Source organism: Salvelinus alpinus, chromosome 24 (genome assembly GCF_045679555.1).
Source record: "Salvelinus alpinus chromosome 24, SLU_Salpinus.1, whole genome shotgun sequence".
NCBI lineage: Eukaryota > Metazoa > Chordata > Actinopteri > Salmoniformes > Salmonidae > Salvelinus > Salvelinus alpinus.
Window position 1 is genome coordinate 44,738,150 of NC_092109.1, and position 12,747 is coordinate 44,750,896.

Consider the following 12,747-nt stretch of genomic DNA (forward strand, 5'->3'; position numbering starts at 1 on the left):
CTAACAGGAAGGACTGCTGGTTCCAACATGTCTTCTAGAGGGATCAGAGTAAAACAGAACTAACAGGAAGGACTGCTGGTTCCAACATGTCTTCTAGAGGGATCAGAGTAAAACAGAACTAACAGGAAGGACTGCTGGTTCCAACATGTCTTCTAGAGGGATCAGAGTAAAACAGAACTAACAGGAAGGACTGCTGGTTCCAACATGTCTTCTAGAGGGATCAGAGTAAAACAGAACTAACAGGAAGGACTGCTGGTTCCAACATGTCTTCTAGAGGGATCAGAGTAAAACAGAACTAACAGGAAGGACTGCTGGTTCCAACATGTATTCTAGAGGGATCAGAGTAAAACAGAACTAACAGGAAGGACTGCTGGTTCCAACATGTCTTCCAGAGGGATCAGAGTAAAACAGAACTAACAGGAAGGACTGCTGGTTCCAACATGTCTTCTAGAGGGATCAGAGTAAAACAGAACTAACAGGAAGGACTGCTGGTTCCAACATGTCTTCCAGAGGGATCAGAGTAAAACAGAACTAACAGGAAGGACTGCTGGTTCCAACATGTCTTCCAGAGGGATCAGAGTAAAACAGAACTAACAGGAAGGACTGCTGGTTCCAACATGTCTTCCAGAGGGATCAGAGTAAAACAGAACTAACAGGAAGGACTGCTGGTTCCAACATGTCTTCTAGAGGGATCAGAGTAAAACAGAACTAACAGGAAGGACTGCTGGTTCCAACATGTCTTCCAGAGGGATCAGAGTAAAACAGAACTAACAGGAAGGACTGCTGGTTCCAACATGTCTTCTAGAGGGATCAGAGTAAAACAGAACTAACAGGAAGGACTGCTGGTTCCAACATGTCTTCTAGAGGGATCAGAGTAAAACAGAACTAACAGGAAGGACTGCTGGTTCCAACATGTCTTCTAGAGGGATCAGAGTAAAACAGAACTAACAGGAAGGACTGCTGGTTCCAACATGTCTTCCAGAGGGATCAGAGTAAAACAGAACTAACAGGAAGGACTGCTGGTTCCAACATGTCTTCCAGAGGGATCAGAGTAAAACAGAACTAACAGGAAGGACTGCTGGTTCCAACATGGAGAGGTTTGTAGAGTATTGGTTACTCTGTTATTAAGAGATTAGGGGAATATTTGTTAGGTTGGTAGTGTATTAGTTAATCTGTTATTAAGAGATTAGGGGAATATTGGAGAGGTTGGTAAAGTATTAGTTATTAATATGTTATTAAGAGATGAGGGGAATATTGGAGAGGTTGGTAGAGTATTGGTTAATCTGTTATTAAGAGATTAGGGGACTATTGGAGAGGTTTGTAGAGTATTGGTTAATCTGTTATTAAGAGATTAGGGGAATATTGGAGAGGTTGGTAGAGTATTGGTTAATCTGTTAATAAAACATTAGGGGAATATTGGAGAGGTTTGTAGAGTATTGGTTAATCTGTTATTAAGAGATTAGGGGAATATTCGTTAGGTTGGTAGTGTATTAGTTAATCTGTTATTAGGAGATGAGGGGAATATTGGAGAGGTTGGTAGAGTATTGGTTAATCTGTTATTAAGAGATTAGGGGAATATTCGTTAGGTTGGTAGTGTATTAGTTAATCTGTTATTAGGAGATGAGGGGAATATTGGAGAGGTTGGTAGAGTATTGGTTAATCTGTTATTAAGAGATTAGGGGAATATTGGAGAGGTTGGTAGAGTATTGGGTAATCTGTTATTAAGAGATTAGGGGAATAATGGAGAGGTCGGTAGAGTATTGGTTAATCTGTTATTAAGAGATTAGGGGAATAATGGAGAGGTCGGTAGAGTATTGGTTAATCTGTTAATAAGATATTAGGGGAATATTGGAGAGGTTGGTAGAGTATTGGGTAATCTGTTATTAAGAGATTAGGGGAATAATGGAGAGGTCGGTAGAGTATTGGTTAATCTGTTATTAAGAGATTAGGGGAATATAATATTGAGAGGTTGGTAGAGTATTGGTTAATCTGTTATTAAGAGATTAGGGGAATATAATAATGAGAGGTTGGTAGAGTATTAGCTAATCTGTTATTAAGAGATTAGGGGAATATAATATTGAGAGGTTGGTCGAGTATTGGTTAATCTGTTATTAAGAGATTAGGGGAATATAATATTGAGAGGTTGGTAGAGTATTGGTTAATCTGTTATTAAGAGATTAGGGGAATATAATATTGAGAGGTTGGTAGAGTATTGGTTAATCTGTTAATAAGTGATTAGGGGAATATAATAATGAGAGGTTGGTAGAGTATTAGTTAATCTGTTATTAAGAGATTAGGGGAATATAATATTGAGAGGTTGGTAGAGTATTAGTTAATCTGTTATTAAGCGATTAGGGGAATATAATATTGAGAGGTTGGTAGAGTATTGGTTAATCTGTTAATAAGTGATTAGGGGAATATAATAATGAGAGGTTGGTAGAGTATTAGTTAATCTGTTATTAAGAGATTAGGGGAATATAATATTGAGAGGTTGGTAGAGTATTAGTTAATCTGTTATTAAGCGATTAGGGGAATATAATATTGAGAGGTTGGTAGAGTATTGGTTAATCTTGTCACGTTCCTGACCTTGTTTTCCTTTTGTATAGTTGTGTTTAGTGGGTCAGGACGTGAGCTGGGTGGGCAGTCTGTGTTTGTTCTATGTTAAGTGTCATTGTTAATTGACCTTGTATGGTTCTCAATCAGAGGCAGGTGTTTGACGTTTCCTCTGATTGAGAACCATATATAGGTAGGTTGTTTCACATTGTTTGTTGTGGGTGGTTGTCTTCCGTGTCTGTGTATGTCGCACCACACGGGACTGTTTCGTTTTGTCGTTCGTATATGTAGTCTGTTCCTGTTCGTGCGTTCTTCGTTTTATGTAGTTCTCATGTTCAGGTCTGTTTAGTTCGTTTTGTTATTTAGTATTTCTAAAGTGTGCTTCGTCATCGTTATTCTTTTCTCTAATAAATATCACTATGTATTTATCACCCGCTGCGCCTTGGTCCGCTCACTCACCTCAAGACGACCGTTACAAATCTGTTATTAAGAGATTAGGGGAATATAATATTGAGAGGTTGGTAGAGTATTGGTTAATCTGTTATTAAGAGATTAGGGGAATATAATATTGAGAGGTTGGTAGAGTATTGGTTAATCTGTTATTAAGAGATTAGGGGAATATAATATTGAGAGGTTGGTAGAGTATTGGTTAATCTGTTATTAAGAGATTAGGGGAATATAATATTGAGAGGTTGGTAGAGTATTGGTTAATCTGTTATTAAGAGATTAGGGGAATATAATATTGAGAGGTTGGTAGAGTATTGGTTAATCTGTTATTAAGAGATTAGGGGAATATAATATTGAGAGGTTGGTAGAGTATTGGTTAATCTGTTATTAAGAGATTAGGGGACTATAATATTGAGAGGCTACCCCCCCGGCTACCCCCCCGGCTAACCGCCCGGGCTACCCCCCCGGCTACCCCCCCGGCTACCCCCCCGGCTACCCCCCCGGCTACCCCCCCGGCTACCCCCCCGGCTACCCCCCCGGCTACCCCCCCGGCTACCCCCCCGGCTACCCCCCCGGCTACCCCCCCGGCTACCCCCCCGGCTACCCCCCCGGCTACCCCCCCGGCTACCCCCCCGGCTACCCCCCCGGCTACCCCCCCGGCTACCCCCCCGGCTACCCCCCCGGCTAACCGCCCGGCTACCCCCCCGGCTACCCCCCCGGCTACCCCCCCGGCTAACCCCCCTGGCTAACCGCCCGGCTACCCCCCCGGCTACCCCCCGGCTAACCGCCCGGCTACCCCCCTGGCTAACCGCCCGGCTGCCCGCCCGGCTACCCCCCCGGCTACCCCCCCGGCTACCCCCCCGGCTAACCGCCCGGCTACCCCCCCGGATACCCTCCCGGCTACCCCCCCGGCTAACCGCCCGGCTACCCCCCCGGCTACCCCCCCGGCTACCCCCCCGGCTAACCGCCCGGCTACCCCCCCCGGCTACCCGCCTGGCTAACCGCCCGGCTGCCCGCCCGGCTGCCCGCCCGGCTACCAACCTGCTACTCAACCCTGCACCTTAGAGGCTACTGCGCTATATACTGCTGGTCAATGTCTCCAACAGACAATCAGGTCTATATAATTATCAAACATACATTAGTAATGGAAAGGAAACACAGACTCTTTGTTTAAGTAGTAAAATACTCCTTTAGTAATACAATTGTAGGCAGAAGTTGGTACAGAGTACAGAATAACAGTATATATTTGCTCTCCCCAGGTTCTGCAAAATGTCTAAGACATCCTGTAACTCATTTAGCCTCTCCCAGTCCTCCTTGCGTGAGTTTCCCTGGCAACAACATTTTAATAAATCTAACCTCTCCCTGACAGCAGCAACCATCTTATCAGCAAGTAAAAACTCAGAAGTGGGTTTGACAGAGACTTGACCTTTCATGACAAGTATAGGGTCATAACAATGTGACCGAGTGTCAGCATCTTCTGACAGGTGGCTGGTTTCATCAGGTCTGCGGCAGCCTCGTGTTCTCAGAAAATCAGATAACCACGGTGGGATCCAGACAGGACGAGTCTGAACGTACTGTAGTTTTCTGCCTTCTGATAGTGTCTGAAGGCCACAACACTCAAAATAGGTTTTAACACACATACACAGAGGTCTCTCTCCTGAAGAGGAGACCATTACATAACATCATTTATTAACCCTTTAAAAGGTATAAGGCCTTGGTTTAACGCTCTTTAATACATAGACATGGAATCACTGGGCACTTTAATAATGGAACACCAGTCAGTTAAATAATGTTTACATACTGCTTTACTCATCTCATATGTAAATACTGTATTCTATTCTACTGTATTTTTGTCATTGCTACTCCGACATTGCTCGTCATATTATTTATATATTTCTTAATTCCATTCTTTCACTTTTAGATGTGTGTGTATTGTTGTGAATTGTTAGATACTACTTCCCCTTTGGGAGATAGGAACACAAGCATTTCGCTACACCCACTATAACATCTGCTAAATATGTGTACGTGACCAATAACATCTGATAAATATGTGTATGTGACTGATAAATATGTGTATGTGACCAATAAAATGGCATTTGAATTGTTTTGGCATCTATGTTGGTTATACTGATACCATCCAACCTCTCCCTGACTGACTGACTGGCTGACTGGCTAACTGGCTGACTGGTTGACTGGCTGACTGGCTGACTGGCTGGCTGACTGCCTGGCTGACTGGATGACTGGCTGGCTGGCTTGCTGACTGGCTGGCTGGCTGACCGACTGACCAGCTGACCGACTGACTTGCTGGTTGATTGACTGACCGACTGACCGACTGACCGACTAACCGGCTGACCGACTGACTGACTGGTTCACTGACTGGCTGGCTGACTGGCTAACTGACTGGCTGACTGACTGGCTGGCTGACTGGTTGACTGATTGACCGGCTGGCTGGCTGGCTGGCTGACTGACCGACTGACTGGCTGGCTGACTGACCGAATGACCGGCTGACTGACTGACTTGCTGGCTGATTGACTGACCGACTGGCTGGCTGGCTGATTGGCTGACTGGCTGACTGACTGACTGATTGACTGGCTGGCTGATTGACTGGCTGGCTGATTGACTGACTGACTGACTGACCAACTGGCTGGCTGGCTGAATTGCTGGCTGGCTGGCTGGCTGATTGACTGACCGACTGACTGGCTGGCTGGCTGGCTGACAGGCTGGCTGACTGGCTGACTGGCTGACTGGCTGGCTAATTGATTGGCTGGCTGGCTGGCTCGCTGGCTGACTGGCTGAATGACTGGCTGGCTGCCTGATTGGCTACCTGACTGACTGACTGACTGGCTGGCTGACTGACTGATTAATTGACTGGCTGGCTGATTGACTGGCTGGCTGGCTGGCTGGCTGGCTAACTGTGATTGACTGGCTTCCATGTTGACTGACTGATTGACTGGCTGGCTGGCTGACTGACTGACTGGCTGACTGGCTGACTGGCTGACTGGTTGACTGGCTGGCTGGCTGACTGGCTGTCCGACTGGCTGTGCGACTGGCTGACTGGCTGGCTGGCTGGCTGGCTGGCTGGCTGGCTGACTGGCTGGCTGACTGGCTGGCTGACTGGCTGACTGGCTGGTTAATTGATTGGCTGGCTGGCTGATTGGCTGGCTGGCTCGCTGGCTCGCTGGCTGACTGGCTGAATGACTGGCTGGCTGACTGATTGGCTGGCTGACTGACTAACTGACTGACTGACTGACTGGCTGGCTGACTGATTAATTGACTGGCTGGCTGATTGACTGGCTTCCGTGTTGGCTGAATGATTGACTGGCTGGCTGACAGGCTGACTGACTGGCTGACTGGCTGACTGGCTGACTGGCTGGCTGACTGACTGGCTGACTGACCGGCTGGCTGGCTGAGCTGGCTGGCTGACTGGCTGACCGACTGGCTGACTGGCTGGCTGACTGGCTGACCGATTGACTGGCTGGCTGGCTGACTGACTGACCGACTGTCTGGCTGGCTGACTGACCGAATGACCGGCTGACTGACTGATTTGCTGGCTGAGTAACTGACCGACTGGCTGGCTGGCTGTCTGATTGGCTGGCTGGCTGACTGACTGATTGACTGGCTGGCTGATTGACTGGCTGGCTGATTGACTGACCAACTGACCAACTGATCGACTGGCTGGCTGGCTGGCTGGCTGGCTGGCTAGCTGGCTGACTGGCTGGCTGGCTGGCTGACTGTGTGACTGGCTGATTGACTGGCTGACAGGCTGACTGGCTGAATAGCAGATTGACTGGCTGACTGGTGAATGTCAGCCCTGCTATAGATCACAATCAATCAAACACACCCCGCTGTAGATCACCATGGTGTGTCTTCATATCAGTCTTTAACCTTGAGAAGAGGCTATCTGCTCCCATCTCATTAAAACCAAATCACACTTCAACCATCAGTCACACACACACACACACACACACACACACACACACACACACACACACACACACACACACACACACACACACACACACACACACACACACACACACACACACACACACACACACACACACACACACACACACACACACACACACACACACACACACACACACACACACACACACACACACACACACACACACACACACACATTCCCCCTTTGCTGCTACTCACTGTTTATTATCTATGTACAGTCTACTAGTTTACTACCACCTACATCTACCAGTCCAAAGTTTGGACACACCTACTCATTCAAGGGTTTTCGTTTATTTTGCCTATTTTCTACATTGTAGAATAATAGTGAAGACATCACAACTTTGAAATAACACATACGGAATCATGTAGTCACCAGAAATGTGTTAAACAAATCAAAATAGATTTTATATTTGAGATTCTTCAAAGTAGCCACCCTTTGCCTTGATGACAGCTTTGCACACTCTTGGCATTCTCTCAACCAGCTTCATGAGGTGGTCAACTGGAATGCATTTCAATTAACAGGTGTGCCTTCTTAAAAGTTAATTTGTGGATTTTTATTCGTTCTTAATGTGTTTGAGCCAATCAGTTGTGTTTTGTCAAGGTAGGGGTGGTATACAGAAGATAGCCCTATTTGGTAAAAGGCCAAGTCCATATTATGGCAAGAACAGCTCAAATAAGCAAAGAGAAACGACAGTCCATCATTACTTTAAGACATGAAGGTCAGTCAAATCTGAAACATTTCAAGAACTTTGAAATATGTCAACGAGTGGCAGTCACAAAAACCATCAAGCGCTATGATGAAACTGGCTCTCATGAGGACCGCCACAGGAAAGGAAGACCCAGAGTTACCTCTGCTCCAGGATAAGTTCATTAGAGTTGCCAGCCTCAATAAATAAACAGAAGTAAAAACATTAGCACTAAGCATTAAAATCATTCACATTTAACACCTTGCATTCCTATGAAACACAAAGGGCCTATTGTACTGGCCGTTGCAATAAGAAATAGATTTCACACAAAGTTATAGGAAGAAGGTCTCAACAGGTGTGATACCACATCTGAGAGAGCATGGTTCACTACAGCACCGAGGACAGTTACCACGGGGCACATTGACCACAATCATGAGGCTTGATGTGATGATGAAGACCCCACATTCTTGTGAACACATAGTGCTCTCATCCACTGCGTTGTGTATTTATCTTCAAAATATTATTGTAGTTTGATATTGGTTTGGTAAATGACAAAAAGGCTTTTCTGCGCATGTGCTACGGCGTGTGCGTCATTATTTATAATCATTTGTCTTTTCTAAATGCTTTTGACCGGCAGGTACCACTAGTGTACGCTGTGTTAATCAAATGTGTTGATCGAGTAATGAACCTATTTTCGACACAACTGGCTGGAAAATCTTCAATGCTTCAGGAAGCTTTGTTTCCCCATCACTACTTAACATGACCTTAGCAATCAGCAGAGGTGGGACCAAGTCACTATTATTCGAATCACAAGCAAGTCTCGAGTCACAAGGTACGAGTCTCAAGTCGAGTCTCAAGTAGAACGGGTCAAGACTCGAGTCAAGTCCAAGTCGTGCATTCTAAGAGCAAGTCAAGTCAATTCGAGTCACAAGTTTTCAAGTCTAAAAATAAAGGGAAATTAAATCTATACATGCAACGACTTGTTTAACTACAAATCTTTGTCTATTTCTTGAGGCTACCAGACAGCCCTTTTCATTATTTTGTCTACAACACATTTTGATTAGACTATGTACTTGTACAATAGGCACCTTGTATCAGTGATTAGGGCATGACATCAGCAGAAGGACAAGGCAGGTTGACGTGCTCAGAGAGGAGATTTATCTTGGTGATCCAATGCTGAAAGCCCCATATCATACAACATATACATGTAGATTTACCAAATATATACACGGCCCAAAGCCCGATAGAAAAAGCCTTTGTATCTTTTGAACCTGTCCTATCTGAACGGCATGACTGCACAGCCTCCCCTTTAGAGACAATATGGAATTTGTCTAACAAACAGCTAAAACAGTTCCCACATTATGAGTTCCTCCATAATGTCCTCCGGGGAACCATACAATTACACAATTGGCAATTATAACCAATGAACAGGTTCTACGATGTCAAAGGTCATGTCCACTGTTCCATTGCTACATTCGTCTTAATCCGACTTAATGATCATTAATGATATTTCAACACCATTGCATACTGTACATGGAACAATCATTTTCTCATATTCAACATACTGACTCCAAAAAAGCGGAGCGCAAGCCACGTCACCTACTTCTATTAAACACTGAGGCGTGCATGCTCCTGTAACGTACGACCAGAACGACAGAGAAATATAGGGGCACGGAACTCCGACATGACCCGGGAAATACGAACAAAGGAAACCAGACATTGAACTAAATAAACAAGACTACCTCATGAGACTCATCACGTGCACTGCACGCATCGCGTCCAATCACAGCAGGGTAAGAAAGGGTTGGCTGAATGAAAAGGAATCGTACGTCTATATAGGCCATTCATGAAACAGACGTGTTTAAATAGACCAATCATGAAACAGACATGTATATATAGGCCAATCATGAAACAGACATGTTTAAATAGGCCAATCATGAAACATACGTGTTTAAATAGGCCAATCATGAAACAGACATGTTTAAATAGGCCAATCATGAAACAGACATGTTTAAATAGGCCAATCATGAAACAGACGTGTTTAAATAGGCCAATCATGAAACAGACATGTTTAAATAGGCCAATCATGAAACAGACATATTTAAATAGACCAATCATGAAACAGACATGTTTAAATAGGCCAAGCATGAAACAGACATGTTTAAATAGGCCAATCATGAAACAGACATGATGAAACGCCAGCAATGATGGTATTATTAGAAGGAATATAGGTGAACCAAATAGGGCCTAGGCATTTAAATGTGTGAAAGCAGTGCTATCCAATAACACCTCTAATATGATATTTTGAACAATAAGAAGTGTTTATAGTTTACACTAATTACACGGACCTCGTATCGCAGGATAACACCTCATGTGGTATTTCTAGCCGTTACACCAAGAGGTCTGTCACTCAGTGTTGGGTTAAGGACCGTACAATCACATTTACAAGACTTTATTTGCCACGTGCTCTTGTGTAAGCATTCGACAAAGACTTCAGAACTGGCAGCGGACATGCTAAAACGTGTAACTTTTCAACGTGAGTTCCAAATATATCTGATGTCAGAATGCAATCCCCAGCTTGGTTTCCATCCAATTGGTCGACAGATTTTCATGCGAATATTCTAGAATCCGCATAAAGAAAATATGCGCATTTTCCCACCAGTCGTGTGTTTCCACCAAACAGACTCGTTGTGGTTTTAAAAAATCAGTGTGAGATGATGCAGTGCACAGGGAAATGTATTTTATTTTTTTTGAATTTGTTTTCATGTTTACAAATCTAAATACAAATCTAAAGTTCAATATGTTTCCATTTTCAACTCTACCAATAGTTTTGTCACAAAAAACTGTTACATTAAATAGCAAATGTGTCCTACACTGGCTTGGCACACTTGCGCTCTAGCCAACAGCTCGCAAATACAGCTTGGGTAGGCTGTGCAGGTAGGCTAGTCTACCTGATGAAATAACTACGGATAAGAGTGATTTGTCAAACAACAGTCAAGAATCTATCATTATTTCACCAGAATAAGAACCTGCACTTTCACCACCCGTGGTTCCCCCGAGTCCTAGTGGGGGGTACCACATACTATATTATCGCTTGACTCCAAGTTTACACTGATATGATGTTTATTATATCAATATTTGTGCATAAAAGCGTTTCCACCGCCATTTCTTGCATAATACATTTTACAGACACAGAAAGATCGCACCATGTTGAACGAACAAATTATCTGTTTGGCATTTATAACATTTTACCGAAACTTCCTGTTTCCATCACAGCTATCATTAAAAACAAAATTATACGATATGACTCTATGTATCTATAGGCTATTTCTAACTATTTTCAAATAAGTTTAATTCAACCACAGTTTGAATTGAGGTGTGTTCAGCCTCCTCATTAATTCACATAGAAGTAGCACATTTCACTGTGGTGGACAATTTAGGTTTGAGGCATTACGATGAGTGAGACAAACTTCTCTCTGTTTGATGAGACCCCAAGCCACCAGTGTTTCCCGGGTCAAGTATGCAGACATTTGCACATCTACAGTCAGAACAGAACCTCCGGGAGCTTTTTCCCCCTGGAGCTTTTTCCCCCTGGTGCTTTTTCCCCCTGGTGCTTTTCCTCCCTGGAGCTTTTTCCCCCTGGAGCTTTTTCCCCCTGGAGCTTTTTCCCTCTGGTGCTTTTTCCCCCTGGTGCTTTTCCTCCCTGGAGCTTTTTCCCCCTGGTGCTTTTCCTCCCTGGAGCTTTTTCCCCCTGGAGCTTTTTCCCCCGGGAGCTTTTTCCTCCTGGTGCTTTTTCCTCCTGGAGCTTTTTCCCCCTGGAGCATTTTCCCCCTGGAGCTTTTTTCCCCCTGGAGCTTATTCCCCCGGGAGCTTTTTCCTCCTGGTGCTTTTTCCTCCTGGAGCTTTTTCCTCCTGGTTCTTTTTCCTCCTGGAGCCTTTTCCCCTTGGAGCTTTTTCCCCCTGGAGCTTATTCCCCCGGGAGCTTTTTCCTCCTGGTGCTTTTTCCTCCTGGAGCTTTTTCCTCCTGGTTCCTTTTCCTCCTGGAGCCTTTTCCCCCTTGGAGCTTTTTCCTCCTGGTGCTTTTTCCTCCTGGAGCTTTTTCCTCCTGGTTCTTTTTCCTCCTGGAGCCTTTTCCCCCTGGAGCTTTTCCCCCTGGAGCTTTTTCCCCCTGGAGCTTATTCCCCCGGGAGCTTTTTCCTCCTGGTGCTTTTTCCTCCTGGAGCTTTTTCCTCCTGGTGCTTTTTCCTCCTGGTGCTTTTTCCTCCTGGAGCTTTTTCCTCCTGGTTCTTTTTCCTCCTGGAGCCTTTTCCCCCTGGAGCTTTTCCCCCTGGAGCTTTTTCCCCCTGGAGCTTATTCCCCCGGGAGCTTTTTCCTCCTGGTGCTTTTTCCTCCTGGACCTTTTTCCTCCTGGTGCTTTTTCCTCCTGGTGCCTTATCCTCCTGGTGCTTTTTCCTCCGGGTGCTTTTTCCTCCTGGTGCTTTTTCCTCCTGGTTCTTTTTCCCCCTGGAGCTTTTTCCTCCTGGTGCTTTTTCCTCCTGGTTCTTTTTCCCCCTGGAGCTTTTTCCTCCTTGTGCTTTTTCCTCCTGGTGCTTTTTCCCCCTGGAGCTTTTTCCTCCTGGTGCTTTTTCCTCCTGGTGCTTTATCCTCCTGGTGCTTTTTCCCCCTGGTGCTTTTTCCTCCTGGTGCTTTTTCCTCCTGGTGCTTTTTCCTCCTGGTGCTTTTTTCTGGCCGGCGCCCACATTGTCTCTATTGTTGTAATTAATAATAACGTTGGACATGTATGCGTTCCTATCAAAGTAAGTACCTTATTACGTCATAATACAATTTCTGTATATTGTGTTATGTCGTTTATGCTGTAGCATACCCGTGTGTAGGTTCGGAGCATAATGGTCTGCGGTAATAGTTTATTGATTTCCTGTTTAATTCAGTACTGGTGACAAATCATGCATTCCGATTCTTGCATAGATTGTAATGGAACACCTATGATGTGTGTAAAACACTTCTTTGAAGGTTGTACTGATTACGGTGAGGGACGGATCGAAATGTACAGAACGCGGACCTGGAGGAAATAGGGGGAGGGTCGTGCTTTTTT

At 44.9% G+C, this 12,747-nt stretch overlaps 1 protein-coding gene across 1 annotated transcript; it reads right to left on the bottom strand.

The window, feature by feature from the left end:
- Nucleotides 1–11,074: 11,074 nt before the first annotated feature.
- Nucleotides 11,075–12,433, bottom strand: LOC139551914 (ribosome-binding protein 1-like). Its single transcript, XM_071363252.1, has 2 exons — nt 11,895–12,433; nt 11,075–11,807 (listed from the first exon to the last, which is right to left on the bottom strand). The coding sequence occupies exons 1-2, from the start codon at nt 12,431–12,433 to the stop codon at nt 11,075–11,077; spliced, it is 1,272 nt and encodes a 423-aa protein (XP_071219353.1).
- Between the last annotated feature and the right edge of the window lie 314 nt (nt 12,434–12,747).

What these genes read in the sequence shown, in the direction of transcription:
- LOC139551914 (XM_071363252.1), bottom strand. Translation starts at nt 12,433, where the DNA reads ATGTCCAACGTTATTATTAATTACAACAATAGAGACAATGTGGGCGCC. An exon ending in AAAAGCACCAGGAGGAAAAA is followed by an intron (nt 11,808 to 11,894) that starts GCACCAGGAGGA and finishes AAAAAGCTCCAG; the next exon opens with GGGGAAAAGCTCCAGGGGGA.